This window comes from Suricata suricatta, chromosome 11, assembly GCF_006229205.1.
Source record: "Suricata suricatta isolate VVHF042 chromosome 11, meerkat_22Aug2017_6uvM2_HiC, whole genome shotgun sequence".
Taxonomy (NCBI): Eukaryota; Metazoa; Chordata; class Mammalia; order Carnivora; family Herpestidae; genus Suricata; species Suricata suricatta.
This window is the reverse complement of record NC_043710.1, coordinates 6,011,552-6,028,499: the sequence shown is the minus strand read 5'-3', so window position 1 is coordinate 6,028,499 and position 16,948 is coordinate 6,011,552. Positions and strand designations below refer to the sequence as shown.

Below are 16,948 nucleotides of genomic sequence, written 5' to 3'. Positions count from 1 at the left end.
TCCCACCCCCTCCCACCGTGCCCACTTGCCCGCCGCCTCGCCCACCAACTGGAAGGCGCGCGACTGAGCTGGTGCGCACGCGCAGATCACGCTAGGCGGTTGGAGGCGGGGCCTGGAGCTGCGGCGCGCGGCTGACCGCCAGCCTAGGGGTGCTGGGGTGACGCGACACGAGGTCTCTGCAACCCCAGAGCCCCCGACCTCGGCCCCACGCTCTCGCCGATTCCCGGCCCTCTCGGTTCCGCGCTGTCCCCTTAAAAGCTGGGGCCAAGCACAGGAACCACAGGCGTTGCAGCCAATGATGTCGCTCACGGTGAACCTGATGCCCAATTAAAAGGCGCGGCTGCTAGGGGATGGGTGGGAACCTCGCCTGACTCCAGGTGACTCCTGGCAGGGCGGGGAACGTGTCGACGTCAGCTGTAGAGTCCCGTGCAACGGGCGAGTTACCGGGAGCGCGCGGGCAGTGGCCAGCCGCGGAATACTTGTGTGCTGCAGCCGAGAAGGAGGGTGATGGAGGGGCGTCAAGAGGCTGGGAAGGAGAACAAGGTAAAGAGAAAATGCAATCCCCCCTCCCAACCTCCACCTCACTCCATGATACCCAATGATGCCCAATCAGGGAGTGGGGCGTGTGTGCGTGTGTTCGCGCGCACGCGTGAGCTAGAGGCCAGACCTGAGCAAGGGGGCGGGGCGCCTCTGTGGCACCTGCATGGGGCCAAAGGGGATGGGGTTTACCTTTACCCTGACTGGTGGAAAGGGACTGGCACTGCCACTCCTCTCCTTCCTCCCCAGGTTCTGGCTTAATGGGAAAGAAGAGGAAGGTGGAATGTTAGGGATTGAGAAGGGGATGGAGTACACTTCTTTGCCAAGGAAGGAATCTGGTTCAACACTAATGGCTTCACTTGTGTCGCTGTGTTCATATAACATAAGATCATGAATTCTTCACTCTTTCCTTGATTTTATTCAACAAATAGTTATTGAGCATCCTTGGGCGCACAGGGGCGCCACACTTTTGAGAGTTGGAGGTATGTGCCTAGTGGGCTGTGGCTGAGGACGCGGATGGAGTAGCTGTGGTCCATCCTTGAAGTCCCCTCTCCCTCAAGCAGTTACCAGACGGTACAGGTTAGAACAGAGATCCTAAGGCAGCAGGGGAGACAGGGGACTTCGGGGGCCACTGTACCAAAGAGCCAGATTTGTGTGTTGGGGGGATTGCAGTCGGTCAAAGGAAGGAGCCTGCCCTGGGGATGTCTAGGAGCCAGGAAGTGAGGAGTGGGGTCCAGGTGGCGTTTGTAGGGGTGAGAGGGCTTGAGAGACACAATGTATGGGGTAGAAAATAATGTGTTTCAGTGTTTATCTGTGTTTGTATTCATGGTTAATTTAATTAATACATGTAAGATGCTTAGATCAGTGCCTGGCGTATAGGAAGCTCAAGTACAGGCGGCAGCTACTATTGCTGTTTTTGTTATAACTGTTATCCTATGGGATGTGTGCTGGGCTGTCAAACGGATGGGTGCAGCCACCAACTCTGTAGGTGCCAGACTCTGAAAACCCACGATTAGATCATGCCCTTTAGAGTAAGCATTGCCTTCTCTAAGATTCCCCTTTAAATAGAGACGAAAAGAATACTTAATGAAGATGTAAATAAAAATATAATAGAAAAGAAATGAAAATAGTACAGAAATACTTGACTAATCTAACAGAAGTCAAGAAAGAATGAATAAAGGAACAAAAAATAGATGAGACAAAGAAAAAAACCCCAAAGGCAAGATGGAAAGGTAATAGCCTATATCAGTTATTACAATAATTATGAATAGACCAAACACTCCAATTAAAAACAGATTCTGGGGGGGGCCTGGATGGCTTAGTTGGTAGAACATGTGACTCTTGATCTCAGGGTGGTGAGTTTGCATCTCACCTTGCGTGTAAGGTTACTTTATATTTATTTACTTTTGAGAGAGAGTGAGAGTGAGTAGGGGAGGGGCAGAGAGAGACACACACACAGAATCTGAAGGAGGCTCCAGGCTCTGAGCTGTCAGCACAGAGCCCAGCACAGGGCTTGAGCCTATGACCTGTGAGATCGTGACCTGAGCCCAAGTCCTAAATTTAACCGACTGAGCCACCCAGGTGCTCCAGGTTACTTTAAAAAAAACTTTCAGAGGCACCTGGATGGCTCAGTGGGTTAAGTGTCTGACTTGATTTCAGCATTGTGGGATCAAGCCCCACATTGGGCTCTGTGCTGACAGTGCAGAGCCTGCTTGGGATTGTCTCTCTCCCTCTCTTGCCCCTCACCCTCTTCTCTCTCTCTCAAAAATAAATAAACTTTAAAAAATTCAGATTGGATTTTTTTTCAGATTAGATATTTATTTATTTATTTATTCATTTGTTTATTTATTTATTGGGATGCTTAGGTGGCTCAGGTGGTTAAGCAGCCAGCTTCAGCTCAAGTCATGATCTCACAGTCCGTGGGTTTGAGCCCTATGTTGGGCCTGAAGCCTGCTTTGGATTCTGTATCTCCCTTTCTCTCTGCCCCTTTCCCACTTATATTCTGTCTGTCTCTCTCAAAATAATAAGTATCTGGGGTGCTTGGGTGGCTCAGTTGGTTGAGTGTCCGGCTTTAGCACACATCATGATCTCATGGTTTGTGGGTTCAAGCCCCTGTGTCGGGCTCTGTGCTGACAGCTAGCTCAGAGCCTGGAGCCTGTCTTCAGATTCTGTCTGTGTCTCCCTCTCTGACCCTCCCATGCTAGTGTTGTCTCTCTCTGTCTCTCAAAAATAAATAAAAAGCATTTAACAAAAAACTAAAAATTTTCTTTAATTTTTGTTCATTTATTATTTATATATTTATTCATAGAGAGAGCATGAGTGGGTGAGAGGAGGAGAGGGAGAGAGAGAGAGAATCCCAAGCAGGCTTCATGTTCATTACAGAGCTCAATGCGGGGCTTGATCCCACAACCCTGTGATCATGACCTGAGCCGAAATCAAGAATCAGATCCTCAGCCTACTGAGCTACCCAGCCATCTCAGACTGGATTTTTTAAAGACAACTATATTCCGTTAAAAAAGACATACTTTATTGGGACACGAAAGAACGCTAACCAAAGACTGCTGGCGTGGCTGTATTAATTTCAGACAAAATAGATTGTAAGACAAGAAATATTACTAGAAATATAGAGGGACATTTTATAATGATTAAGGAGTCAAGTTTACAGGAAGATAAAACAATCCTACATTTATATGCAACTAATTACATCATTTCAAAATATCCAAAGTAAAAGATTATAGAATTAAAAGGAGAAATAGACAGACCTACAATTACAATTAGAGGTTTAACACAACTCTCTCAAGGATTAGACAAAAAAAAAATCGGTAAGGATTTTGAAGATTTAAAATACGATGATTAACCTACTTGATCTAATGCTTTATGTAGAGCTCTGTGCCCAGGAATTGCAGAAAACACATTCTTTTTGCGTGCACTTGAAACATTTATCAAAATACATTATATGTTGGGCTATAAAGCAAGTATCAAGTTATAAAACATTGAAATCATACAGAATGAACTCTCTGTCCCCGTAGGATTAAGGAATCAAAACAAAAAGATTCCAAAATACTTGGAAAGTATCATGCTTCTAAATAATTCATAGGTCAAAGAAGAAATTATAATTAAAATTAGTTTTTTAAAGAAATGATTTTGAAAGTATGATATATCAAAACTCATGAGATGCAGCTAACGCAGTATCCAGGGGGAAATTTATACCTTGAAATGTGTATTTTACAAAAGAATAAAGGTTGGAAGTCAATGATCTAAATTTCAATCTCAAGAAACTAGAAAGAGCAGAGCAATTAAAACCCCAAGAAAGAAAAAGGAAAAAAATAATAAAGAGCAGAAGTCAATTAATAGAAGATAAGTATGCAAATATAGAAACTCAATAATGCCAAAAATCGTTTTTTGAAAATACTAATAACAATTGATAAACTTTTAGGAGCAACTGAGGGGTGGCTCAGTTGGTTAAGCGTCCAATTCTTGGTTTCAGCTCAGGTCATGATCTCAAGAATTGTGAGTTCGAGCCCCACCTCAAGCTCCACACTGACAGTGCCAAGCCTACTTGGGATTCTTTCTCTTTCCGTCTCCATCTCTCTCCCTTTCTCTCTCTCTCTCTCTCTGCCCCTCTCCAGCTAATTCTCTCTCACACATACACACACAAAAGAAACAAACAAATACATAAATAAATAAATAAATAAACAAACAAACTTTTTTTTATTTTAATGATAAACTTCTGGGGCACCTGGGTGGCTCAGTTGGTTAAGTATCTGACCCTTGATTTTGGCTCAGGTCATGATCTAACGGTTCATGAGATTCAAACATGAGATCAAATCCCATGATCTCTCTCTCCCTCTATCTCTCTCAAAATAAATAAATAAACTTACAAAATGGTAAACTTCTAGCAACACTGATAGAGAGAGCAGGAGGGAGACTGAGAGGAAAGAGTGGAGAAAATATTAATTACCAAAACCAAGAGTGATAAAGTGCACAATGAGAGATGTTTCAGACATTAGAAAGATACGAGTTTTTAAGAACAAGTTTATGCCAACAAATGAGAGAATTTAGATAAAATGGACAAACTACTTGAAAAATGCAACTTACCAAACTTGAAGCAAAAAATGGAAATCGGAATAGTCCAGGGGTACCTGGGTGGCTCAGTCAGTTAGGCATCTAACTTTGGCTCAGGTCATGATCTCACTCATTCCTGAGTTCAAGCCCTGTGTCGGGTTCTATGCTGACAGCTCAGAGCCTGGAGCCTGCTTCAGATTCTGTGTCTCCCCCTCTCTCTGCCCCTCCTCTACTTGCACTCTCTCTCCCCTTCAAAAATCATAAACATTAACAAAATCTAAATAGTCCTATGCCTATTATAGGAAGTAAATCTGTAATTTAAGTTTTCAAAAATACCTCTCTAGGCACATATAATTTCACATGTGAATTCTTTGAAGCATTAAAAAACACTAATACCATTCTCGTATAAATTATTCCAAAAACAGAAATAGAAAGCACAATTCCAGCTTATTTTAGGAGAACAACATAACCTTGATACAAAAACCTGTCAGGAGGAGGTGGGTAATGGGGATGGCCGCACAACCCTGTAAATATCCTTAATACCAATAAACTGCTTAAAAAATGGTTAAAATGATCTTTTGTGTTATGTATATTTTACCACACACACACACACACACACACACACACACACACACACACACCTGTCAGAGTCATTAAAAGAAAGGAAAAATACAGGTAAATATCTCTTGTGAACATAAATGGAAAAATCACGAACAAAATATTATCAAGTTGAATAAGCAGCATATAAAAACATACTTCATGATGAAGGTCCTGTTCCAGGAATGTAGAGCGGTTTAATTGAAAATCAATCTGTGAAATTCAGCCCAAATAGAGAATAACAGGAGAAACCGTATGATATCTCAATAAAGGGAGGAAACATTGATAAAAATCAACACTCTTACCAAAACTAGGCATAGAAGGGGGTCTCACTGATCTGCTTGGGGACCTCAAAACACCTTCAGGCTCACATTTTGAATGTGTTCCCTCTGAGATCAGAAACAAACCAAGGATTTGCTTTTTCATCATGTTACCACTTCTGCATTGTACTAGAGTTTCTAGCAAGTGCAATAAGGCAAGAAGAAAAAATAAAAGGTATAAAGGTTGGAAAGGAAAAACTAAAACTGTCATTATTTTATACCATAGGATTGTATAGGGGTGAAATCCAAAATAATCTACAAGCTATTAAAAGTAGTATGTAAATTTAGCAAGGTTCTTGGACACAGAGTAAGTATATAGAAATCAATTGTGTGTTTCTACATATTAGCAACAAATAATTAGGAAATGAAAATAAACCTGAGTGGCTCAGTCAGTTAAGCCTCCAACTTTGACTCAGGTCATGATCTCATGGCTCATGAGTTCAAACCCCGTGTCGGGCTCTGTGCTGACAGCTCAGAGCCTGGAGCCTGCCTTGGATCCTGTGTCTCCCTCTCTCTCTCTGCCCCTCCCCTGCTCGTGCTCTGTGTTTCTGTCTCTCAAAAATAAATAAACATTTAAAATAATAATAATCACAAATCGTAAAATACCTAGGAACTAATCTAACAAAAGATGTGTAAAACCTTTACAGAAAACCCTACAAAACATTACTGAGAAAAATTTTAAAAGACCTAAATAATTGGAGATATTTCATGCTGATGGATTAGAAGACTCAAAGTTGTAAAATGCATATCCTTCCCGAATTGATCTGTAGATTCAAGTGAATCTCAAAATCCCAGAAGATTTTTTTGGGTAGAAATTAATAAAGCTGATTCTACAGTTTATACAGAAATGCAAAGACCTATAGTAGCAAAAATGATTTGGAAAAGGAAAAAAGTAAATTCTATTTGATTTCAAGTTTGTCCATCAATTACAGTAATCAAGACAGTGTGCTATTATCCAAAGTACAGACCTGTAGGTCAGTGGAACAGAATAGAGAGGATAGAACTGATAACACTTATGAAGTCCATTTCTTTTCTACCAAGATGTGCACCAAAGCAAATCAATACTCAGAAGAGGCTTTTCAGGGTGCCTGACTGGCCGAAGAGCATGTGGGGGCGCCTGGGCGGCTCAGTTGGTTAAGTGTCCGACTTGACCTAGGTCATGATCTCAAGGTTCCTGGGTTCGAGACCCACAACGGGCTCTGTGCTGACAGCTCGGAGCCTGGAGCCTGCTTCGGATTCTGTGTCTCCCTCTCTCTCTCTGCCCTTCCCTGCTCTCTTGCTCTCAAAAATAAAAACATTCTTTAAAAACTTAAAAAAAAAAAGAGCATGTAGCTCTTGATCTCAGGGTCATGAGGCTGAGCCCTATGTTGGGTGTAGCGATTCCCCAATAAATAAACTTAAAAAAAATAGTCTTTTTAAGCAAATAGTGCTAAATCACTGGTTATTTATATGGCAAAAATGAGTCACAACCCATACCTTACACACTGTATACAAAATGAATTGAAAGTGGATCAGAGACTTAAATTTAAAAGCTAAACCTATTAACTTCTAGGAGAAGAAAAAATAGAATATCTTTCTGACCTGGGGGTAGGTGAAAGTCTCTTCAAGAGTACACAAAAACTGTTAATCACAAAAGAGAAGATTGACATATTGGAGCTTGTAGAACTACAAGCCATTAAGAGAGTGAAAAGGAAACCAAAGATGGGAGATACAGGCAACACATGTAACTGACAAAGGGCTTGCCTCCAGCGTATATAAAGAGTTCCTACAAACTAATAATACTGAAAAAAGGACAATCTGATTTTTAAAAGACGAGCAAAAGACTTGAATAGGCACTTTACCAAAGTTATCCAACTGGCCGATCGGTACATAAAACGATGTTCAACATCATTCCTCATCGGGGAATACAAGTTAAAGCCATGACGCACGATTATCGTATTTCCACCAGGGGGGCTAACATAAAAAGGACTAACAACTCTGAGTATCGGCAGCGGTGCCGTGCAACTGGAACGTTCATACAGCGCTGGCAGGAGTATAAATTTGTACAATCACCTTGAAAAACTGGCAGAGTCTATGAAAGCATTTAAACCCATGCCTACCCTGTGACCAAACACTTCTCATACCCAACAGACATGAGTACTTGGGTTCCTCAAAAGACATATGCAGGACTGTTCGTGGAAGCCTTATTCATCACAGGCCAATCTTGCAATGATCTAAATGGCTACCAGCAGTCGAATAGATAAATAAGCAATGATACGTTCATACGGAATACTACACAGCAATGCAAGAGGATCACTGCTGCACTCGACAAGGTAGAGGAATCTCAGGAAGGAAGGCGGAAACAAAGTGCCTGCTTCATTTATGTGACGTTTAAGGCCAGGTAAAAATAATCTATGGTGCTAGAAGTCAGAATAGTCGTCCACAGTGTGGGCCGAACATGGGCCAAAGCCTGTGAGAGGAGAGAGTGAGGCCCCTGGACGCGAGAGGCGGGGAGGTGCCGGTTTATGTACATACTGGTGAGCAGTTCTCGAAGGTAGAATGGCCTGTTCCCTCCACTTGGCACAGTGGTGTGGACACAGTAGGTGTTCAATAAATGCGTGTTGAAAAGCTCAATGCAAGAATGAACTAGTAGTTTGGTGCCTCGCAGATCTTTTCAGTTAGAGAAATGCTCGTGCTTTGCCCACAAGCCAATGCCTCTTGGGACTGAAAGTGGTAAACGGTCTCAGGAACCCCATAGAAGGGGCGAGAACATTTTATCTAACTCACTTTAGGCCCTGGTGAAAGGGTACCTGAAGTAACCAGCGGGGGAAGAGGTAAGCTGGTAGCTAAGGTGTTTGGGGTCTGGAATTGAGAAACGGGGTTCAAATCTGGTCCTGCCACTTTGCAGCGATGTGATTTCAGACAAGTTATTTCACCTCCCTGGTGGTCTGTTTCCCTATCTATAGAGTGGGGAGTATTCTGGCTGCTTCTGAGGATGGAAGTGTGGGAAAGCGTTGTAGTAATTGTAAAGCCCTGAGCAGTGACTTATCCGGAGGCCTCTAGGGGTAGCTGGTGACCCCAGGGCATTGGAGAAGCACTGCTGCTGAGGTGGGCTTTGCGGTGAGGATGCCGGGAAGGAGCTGCGGTCAGTCCTGTCTGACGCCTCCTCTCCCCGCAGCCCTCCTCCAGACCAGTGGACGCGCAGGGAGACAGCTCCTTACAGGTGGAGATCTCTGATGCCGTGAGTGAGCGGGACAAGGTGAAGTTCACTGTTCAAACCAAGGTGAGGCTGCCAAGGGAGCAAGAGGGCAGTTCAGATGCCTGCCTCGGGAGGCTTCGGGAGCCTGCTGCCCCCAGCCTTAACTTGCCCCGCGGGTGGTGGGCAGATGCCAACATAGACTTTGGGCCCTGTTCCTCAACCTGGCTCCAGCCCCCTGCCCCTCGGAAAAAGCGAGCATCTTGTCTAGTCTCCAGTTGGCCTTTTGCCTCTGGCCGCAAGTCCTAAACATCCCCTGTCCATCACCCTGAGTGAAATCATGGACCCCTGAGCCACCAAGGCCCACCTTGGGCCTCACCTGGGAGGTGGGATTGGGGAAGCCCAAAGGTGGGTGCCCAGGATGCTTGATGGGTGCAGGGTTTGAGAGGGGAGGAGAGACCTCTCAGACTGGCTTTCCCGCTCCCAGAGCTGCCTCCCTCACTTTGCCCAAACGGAGTTCTGCGTCGTCCGTCAGCACGAGGAGTTCATCTGGCTACATGACGCCTACGTGGAAAACGAGGAGTACGCCGGCCTCATCGTGAGGAGGGGCAGGGCGGGCGGGGGCTGTGCGGGCCAGGCCTGGGGGCTTGGTTGGGGATAGAAGACCGGGCCACACGTCCCCGTACTGAGGGATGGCCTTCTCAGCAACGAGAGAGCCTCCCAGCTCTGTCCCCCCTTTGAGCAGATCCCCCCGGCCCCTCCAAGGCCAGACTTTGAGGCTTCGAGGGAAAAGCTGCAGAAGCTGGGTGAGGGGGACAGCTCCATCACGCGGGAAGAGTTTGCCAAAATGAAGCAAGAGCTGGAGGCGTGAGTGTTACCTCCTTTCCTTGTCTCTGATGAAGCCCCAGGCCCACCCCCTTCCTGAGAGTCCTAGGATTTCATCACCTGTGGATAGAGAGCCTGACCTCTCCCCCCAGGGCTTCTGAGGGGAAGGAGGCAGGATGGTCAGAGCCCAGGGGGGCCTTGAGCTTCCTGCCATCCTCTGCAGGGAGTACCTGGCAATCTTTAAGAAGACGGTTGCAATGCATGAGGTCTTTCTGCAGCGACTGGCGGCCCACCCCACCCTGCGTCGAGACCACAACTTCTTTGTCTTTTTGGAATATGGCCAGGATGTGAGCTGGGCGGAGCACTGGGGTCACCCTCGGGGGCGGGGGGGCGGGCACGATGCTCGGTGGCCTCAGGCAAGCCTCCGTCTCATCAGCTCCACAAGTGGCATGTGCCAGGGGCGGGAAGTACAAATGCCCACCCCAACATCACCCTCTCCCCGCGTCTGCTTCAGCTCAGTGTCCGGGGAAAGAACAGGAAAGAGCTCCTTGGGGGATTTCTGAGGAATATCGTGAAGTCTGCAGACGAAGCCCTCATCACCAGCATGTCAGGGCTCAAGGTGATGCTTGGGGCCCCGTCTGCAGATTCAACCCAGGGCCTCAAGTCCACAGCAAAGATTGAGGCCCCGGGTGGCTGTGGGAGGAAAGCCACTGGTGGGGCATGTGCTACCCCCGTGTGTCCATGGGTGCTGTGCTCCTGCTGAGTCAGCATAAGTGGCTCCTGTCTGGCTCCCTTAGGAGGTGGATGACTTCTTTGAGCATGAGAGGACCTTCCTGCTGGAGTACCACACCCGGATCCGGGACGCCTGCCTGCGGGCAGACCGTGTCATGCACTCCCACAAGTGTACGCAGGGCCCAAGGGGCCCTGGGTTCTCTGCCCTCTCTCCCCGGCATTCCTACTCCGGGCAGGGAGAGAAGAGAGCAGGAAATGCCCTGTGTCTATGACCACAAACACCAGGGGTGGGGTTTGATGTGCAGACCAAGGGACTCTGATGGAGGGCTTTTCCCCAACAGGCCTGGCAGATGATTATATCCCTATCTCTGCTGCACTGAGCAGTCTGGGAACACAGGAAGTCAACCAGCTAAAGACGTGAGGGCTCCCTCTTACCCCTCCTGCCCTCTCTATGCCTGTAATACTGTATCTGCCCATGAGGGGTCGCTGTGGAAACCTCCTATGGGCTGAAGTTCCTGCTGGGATTTGAGAGAAGTGGGGGAGATTTTCCCAAGGGTGAATGCTAAGGGCAGGGAGGCTTTAGGGAACACTCCTTCAAATCTCCACCCTAACTCTTCCCCCTTGCCTCGTAGGAGCTTCCTCAAATTGGCAGAGCTCTTTGAACGACTAAGGGTGAGTAATGCCTTCCGTATTGGAAAGGCACCCAATAATCCTTTGCAGGCGACAAGAGAGTCCTGAAAGAGGAAAAAGCCCCAGGGTCATTTTGGAATGTTCAGAGATAACCTGGACCCAGTGGTACCCTGGACTCACCATCAGTTAAATGCTAATGAGGTGGAGTGGGGCCAGGGATCCAGCCTCAAGTGCATGTGTGTGCGGTTAGGGGAGGGGCTGGGAACCAGGCTCGCCAAGGCATTTACATGGATGCGCCGCGTGCCTCCGGGAGGCTGCACGGCATTGCCAACATCCTGCCCCAGACGCACACTTCCTCAGCTCTCCTCCAATCAAGTCGTGCAGTGTGCCAGTCTTCCTAAAATGTCTGTTGGATCACATCTCTCCCCTGCTCAAGGCCCTTCAGTGACCATGCAGAAACTGCCCCACATACAAAGTCTAAAGTTCTTAGCTTGCACTTTAGGCCTTTTGCGATCTGACCCCCACCATCCAAGTGCCCCCACTAAACTCATGAACACATATGAGGCTTTGCCCTCCTGCAGCGCCCTGGCTGTCATCTAATTCCTACTCAACCCCAGGATCCACATCAGATGCCACTCCTGGGTGGTTGTCCTTGGCCTGTTCCCGTGAAGATCAGGGTCTGACCTAGTGTGGTTATCAAGTGACTCTTGGCTATTTAGATGAGCAGCAGCACCCCAGCCCTTAGCTGCCCCTCTGCAAGCTCCCTCCCCAGCCTCCAAACTTCCCGATTCAGAAGCTGGAAGGCCGAGTGGCCTCTGATGAGGACCTCAAGCTGTCAGACATGCTGCGCTACTACCTGCGCGACTCACAGGCAGCCAAGGTGAGCTGTGGCCCCGGAGCAAACCTCGGGGCTAGAACAACACGGGAGGGCAGGCAGGCAGGCAGGCAAGGTGCGGGCACCGGCGATCCTGTGCCCCTGCCGGCCCCAGGACCTGCTGTACCGGCGGCTGCGGGCACTGGCCGACTACGAGAACGCCAACAAGGCACTGGACAAGGCGCGCACCAGGAACCGGGAGGTGCGGACCGCGGAGAGCCACCAGCAACTGTGCTGCCAACGCTTCGAACGCCTCTCTGACTCAGCCAAGCAGGGTAAACCCCACGGCCGCGGGGCCCCTGGCCCCGGGCAGCCTACCCCGCCCAGGGTCCCCACTTGTCCTCCTTCCTCTCCAGAGCTCTTGGATTTCAAGTCCCGCCGTGTGTCCTCCTTCCGCAAGAACCTCATCGAGTTGGCAGAGCTGGAGCTCAAACACGCCAAGGTGAGCCCTCCAGCCTCTGTGCCCTCTTGCTGGCTCTCTGCCGTCCACTCCCAGGCTTCTGGAGTCTCACCAAGTGCTTGCAAGCATGGGTTGAGGGGGAGGCGGATCTTGAGCAGCCTCAGTTGAGGTTCAGGGTCAGGTTTCTTGGACCACATCCCCTTCCCTTATGATCAGTAGTAAGCCCTCAATAAATTGCAGCTATTATTGCTGAGAATAGGAGGGCAAGGAGGGGACAGGAGTTACAGGTGTGTGGGGTGGGGGGATGGGAAGGCAGCACCCTGAATCAGGGAGCAGGGTGGCAGAACAAGGACCTCTCTCCTACACAGGCCAGCACCCTCCTTCTCCGGAACACCCTTGTTGCACTCAAGGGAGAGCCTTAGAGAAGCCAGAGCCTGCTCCAGGGCCTTTTAGTGGCAAGAATCCCCCACAGTTCCCACCCCAACAAGATGCCATCTTCACAGAGGCCACTGGCCAAGCCCCATGACACCTCCCAGGGCAAGCCCAAGGCCCACTCCCACCCAAAAGTATCAGGTCCTGCATGAAGAAGCTAGGGCAGCATGGGCACCATACTTGGCCACAGGTAAGCAGAACCCCAACTTTGGGGAAACCAGGGACTTGGACCTCCCTCCTCTCCTGGTGACTGACAGGCAGCTCCAAGCACCATGTCTTCTGCCCCCCCCCCCCCAACCCCAGCTCATTTGTCCCCAGCCTGTTCAAATAAAGAACCTGGTTCTTGCTATAAGGAGCCCTGTTTGTCTTCAGTTCCCTGACTCCAGGGCCCATCTTTCCTGGGGACACCATGGAGACCAGACCCTTCGTAGCAGTGTCCTCAAGGGGAACCACCCCTTCCTGCTTCCCTCTAGGATACCGACAACCTCCAAGGAACTAAGGGACCAGCTTAACACCAGCCTCTCTTCAGTTCCGGCGAACTGGGGTGGGGAACTATGATCCTGCATCTACACCTTTAGGGCTCCGCTGCTAAGGTACTTTTACCTCCCAGGCAGGTGAAAACTTAAAGTACAGGTCAGAGAGAGAGCCTTGCAGCAATGGCGGCAAAAGGCTCAGGGCCACAGCCAACACCCTCTTGGTTACACACAGGGAGGCGGGACCCAAGACTCTTGGGTCTGAAGTCCTGGACTCCACCTGGCTCGGCCCCACCCTGGACTTCAGTCCCGTGTGCAGAAGGCCAAAGGCTTAATTGGCTTCTGACTCAGAGCAGCCACTGCGCCCAGCCCTCCTGTAGCTGAGTCAGCCATCCATGAAAGGTGGCAGAGAAAAACCAAAGAAAACCTTGAAGACTGACTGAACAGCTCCAGGGGCCGTGCGGAACTTGTGATCTCACAGCCTCCCTTAGGCAGGACTGAGCGGGGAGTCAGGGAACGGGCCGGGCTGAGCCGAGCAGCGCGCACACTCTCGCTCCGGCCGCGTCCTTACAGCCGGTTCGCAACCCACTGTGCCATCACCCAGGCATGTCAGAGGGAGGCTCGGTCAGTCGCTGGGGCACAGAGAAGGGGGTGGGTGGAGGTTGGGGATAGAAAAGAGATGTCGTTCATTATCTCAGCATGCACCACCCCCCCAGCAAGGTTCCTGGGGCCCCAACCCTGAAACAAACATCCCATTAGTGAGCCTTTTATTGTTGTGTGTGTGTGTTTTTTTTCTTTTAATTGAAGGTCCCTTAGTGGTCCTGCCTCCACGAGTGGCCAAGACCAGGGGTAAAGGGGAGGGGAACCAGGCGGCGCAAGGAGGGGTCATCTCCACGACATTCCATTTATACACAGAACTAAACAGACAAGCACAGAGTCACTATTGCGGTTAGAAGTTGGCAGCACGGGAAAAGGGAGGAACAGGTAGGGAATTGGGGGATCGTTAAAAAAAATACAGGCCCCCCCCCAAACTGGGGTGCCTGGGGGGAACTTGGTCTGCTTCAACCCAAGAGGAATCAGAAGATCAAAAGCAGTTTGGGAAGGCCAGAACCGTCAGGGATGGAGGGAGGGTGAAGGTCCAGGGGGTGGGGGGGCTGTTTGGCAACTGGGGTGAAGGGATTGCCCTCCCCCTGCTGGGATCCCCCCAGCCCCTCCGGTCTGGCAGGAAGGGGGCAGCCTGCAACCCCCACAGGCAGGTCTGGGGCTGCCAGATGCTCCAGGCAGGGGGCTGGAGGGGGCTCACAAAGGCTTGCCCTCCAGGGAGATGACGGCACTGCCCCCCAGTTTCTCTGCCAGGGTGCAGCGGTCCTTGACCTCCTCGTAGCAGTTTGCTTGTAATTCGTGCTTGATCCCTGTGAGGAAGAAGGCGAGCAGCTGTGAGCAGGAAGCACTGGGGGGGAGGAGTCGGGGCTGGGAAGGAGCCAATCAGAACAGACGGAAGGGACAAGGTTACCTTCCAGCAGCCAGGGAAGAGGAGGGGAGGGATCTCGTGTACCATGCCAACCCCCCCACCCCACAGCCAAAGCCTGAGCGAAGAGGCACTAGGCACCAAACGCTCCCCCTTACCCGTCAGCTTCTTCTTGATGGCGTCCTTGGAGCTGGCGTAAATCATTTTGCTCTTAAGAGGTGCACATTCAGGTGCCCTGGAGGGAAACAGCCAGAGAACATGCAACAAAGCTCCCTCTTCAAGGCTAGCGAGTGTCCTCAGTGGGCGAGGGCCTCAAGAACCCTGAGCTAGTCCTCAGCGCTCAAGCTTTTATCAAGCCCCTCACGGACCAGGGCTGTCCCAGCACTCCCCCCCCCCCAAACACACACCTCTGGGTTAACCGGGAGCCACAGAGGTTCCCATCCTGCGAAGGAAGAGTGGGGCAGGGCAGGTAACAGGAGGCAGTGCCTGCCCGAGGGTCTCACCAGAAGATAAACACCAGGTCCTCCTTCTTGCTCTCCTTGGTCTCATAGGTGGCATCATAGAGGGCGTAGCGGCAGTCCTTGTCTGGCAGCATCTTGACAAAGGTGGCGTAGGGGTCGTCTACAGTCTGACCCACGTCCCCCACCAGGATCTCCTTGCCCTCCTCCAGGATGATGTTCTTCTTGTCCTCGCTCAGGCAGAAGAGGACCGCCTTCTTGCGCTTCTTCACCTCCTCTGGTGTCGAGGACTTACGAACCTTCATGTCATTGAACACTTTGATGACACCATCAGAGACCGCCACACCAGAAGCCTGGAGGACGAGCAACATACGCTTTACAAGGGAAAGATCTCTGGGACTCTCTGAAGTCCCTCCTTTGCAATCTTAGGAGATCTGTCTAGATGCCCACAAATACAGTTCCCAACCCCAAGAGACCACCGATCCCCTTCCCAAGACAAATGTCACTATTTCCCCACCCAAGCCGCGGTTAAAGAAACAGATAGGACACGACCCCGGAACTACAATCATGGAATCCAACATCATTCCCCCCACCCAACATCTTACAGCCCAGAAACTGAAGACACGGGAACAGCAGAGCCCTGGCTTTGATGTGAGCCCCGAATTAAAAGAACCCGCAGGCCACTGACTCCTCTCCTAAAGTACTCGATCTCGGTTTCTGGATAAAGTGCTGACTCCAAACTTCACATATAGGGGAAGGGGACGCAGGCACCCAAATCATAGATAGCCATCTCTTCCGCAAAGAGAACCACAACGGTACGTGAGACACCGAGTTCCATAGCACTCGTTAAGTCCACTAGAACTACCCAATGCAGCTGTTACACAAACCATCCTCTTCTTTGCTGGGGTCTTCTTCAGCCAAAGAACCACGATCCCTAATTAGTAAGGCCCTATCCCCCAACCGCCCCGTCCTCCCGGAAACATGCAGGACCCCAAGGTCGCCGATAGAAGTTAGCAGGCCAAACCCAAGTGCCCACGGACCTCGAAAGTTCCTTAAACGTCTATTTTGGGTCATGTTGGGGAACACCCTAAACAGGAGAGGAGCTACTGCCCACCGTGAAATCAGCCGTGCCCCCCTCTCCCGGAAATGCAAAGGAAGCCGGCCACGTGACTCCGCCGCTTCCGGAGTAGGCGGGGAAAAGCACTCGCCAAGGCCCGACCGATCCCGGAGAGAAAAAATTGTGCCCGGAGGCAGCAGCACCCCCAGGAATCGCTTTGACCGACAGGCTTATCAGTCCCGTCCGCTGCCGGCCGACGGCTGGACAAGTTACACGACCTTCAGTTCTTGTAGCCCTGAGGCTGAACACAGGGCAGGCGGGGTGGTTTCCGGGCGGTGCCCGCCTGGGTCACTTCCCTAAACTCAGCTCCACCCTCCGGCCCCATCCGGGAGAGCCGAAGGCTCCGCTGGTCCAGGGCTTCGGGCCCAGCGGCGAGGCCTGAGCGTGTGCGCACGCGCTGGCCGACAGCGCCGTTCCAGCCTTTGCCGGATGTACGGAGCCCAGAACCCTGATTGCTTTGTGGGCTCCCTGGCTTCCGACCAGAACTGTGATCTCCCAGGTGCAAACCCGCGGCTCCGTGTCGCGCGGTGCAAGCCCCTAATTCCAAGCGCCAGCCCCTGGACCCCGACGCCCTCGCATCCCCGTTGGTCCAACGCCCCCGCCCCTCCTGGGTGCAGACATCCCGGCCACCTGCTCTCGAGACAGACTCGCCAGCCGAGGGAGGGTGACGCGGAGACAGGAACAGCCCTTGGGTGGGGTGCGCGCGCGCCAAGACCGCTCGCGCGCTTTTCCTTCGCCGCCCCCGGGGCCGAGTTCCGATGCCGCATGCTCCCGGCGAACGCGCGCCCCCGTGAACCGACTTGCCTCGGCGCGCGCCCCCGGCTGCTCCGCGAGGGGCGGGTGCG

General features: G+C 50.6%; 2 protein-coding genes across 2 annotated transcripts in view; one reads left to right on the top strand and one right to left on the bottom strand.

Moving 5' to 3' along the window:
• The first annotated feature begins 127 nt into the window (after positions 1 to 127).
• Positions 128 to 13,829, top strand: SNX32 (sorting nexin 32). The gene is made up of 14 exons (XM_029957213.1): positions 128 to 543; positions 8,677 to 8,781; positions 9,182 to 9,292; positions 9,440 to 9,561; positions 9,743 to 9,866; positions 10,034 to 10,138; positions 10,317 to 10,422; positions 10,593 to 10,668; positions 10,884 to 10,923; positions 11,675 to 11,761; positions 11,871 to 12,030; positions 12,112 to 12,197; positions 12,524 to 13,180; positions 13,296 to 13,829. Exons 1-13 carry the CDS (start codon positions 508 to 510, stop codon positions 12,575 to 12,577), a joined length of 1,212 nt encoding a protein of 403 aa, XP_029813073.1. The 5' UTR covers positions 128 to 507; the 3' UTR covers positions 12,578 to 13,180; positions 13,296 to 13,829.
• CFL1 (cofilin 1) overlaps positions 13,811 to 16,948 on the bottom strand; it is a 3,744-nt gene continuing 606 nt past the window's right edge. Inside the window, exons 2-4 of the mRNA XM_029957214.1 lie at positions 15,032 to 15,339; positions 14,687 to 14,763; positions 13,811 to 14,472 (exon numbers count right to left, since the gene is read on the bottom strand). Coding sequence (XP_029813074.1) covers positions 14,360 to 14,472; positions 14,687 to 14,763; positions 15,032 to 15,339 — 498 coding nt within the window. The 3' untranslated portion in view covers positions 13,811 to 14,359. The remainder of the gene's footprint in view (positions 14,473 to 14,686; positions 14,764 to 15,031; positions 15,340 to 16,948) is intronic.

Bases quoted from the DNA above. Each gene is read 5' to 3' on its own strand.
- SNX32 (XM_029957213.1), top strand. From the start codon at position 508: ATGGAGGGGCGTCAAGAGGCTGGGAAGGAGAACAAG. The intron at 10,139-10,316 runs GTGATGCTTGGG...TGGCTCCCTTAG, and splicing joins CCAGCATGTCAGGGCTCAAG to GAGGTGGATGACTTCTTTGA. The intron at 11,762-11,870 runs GTGAGCTGTGGC...TGCCGGCCCCAG, and splicing joins GCGACTCACAGGCAGCCAAG to GACCTGCTGTACCGGCGGCT.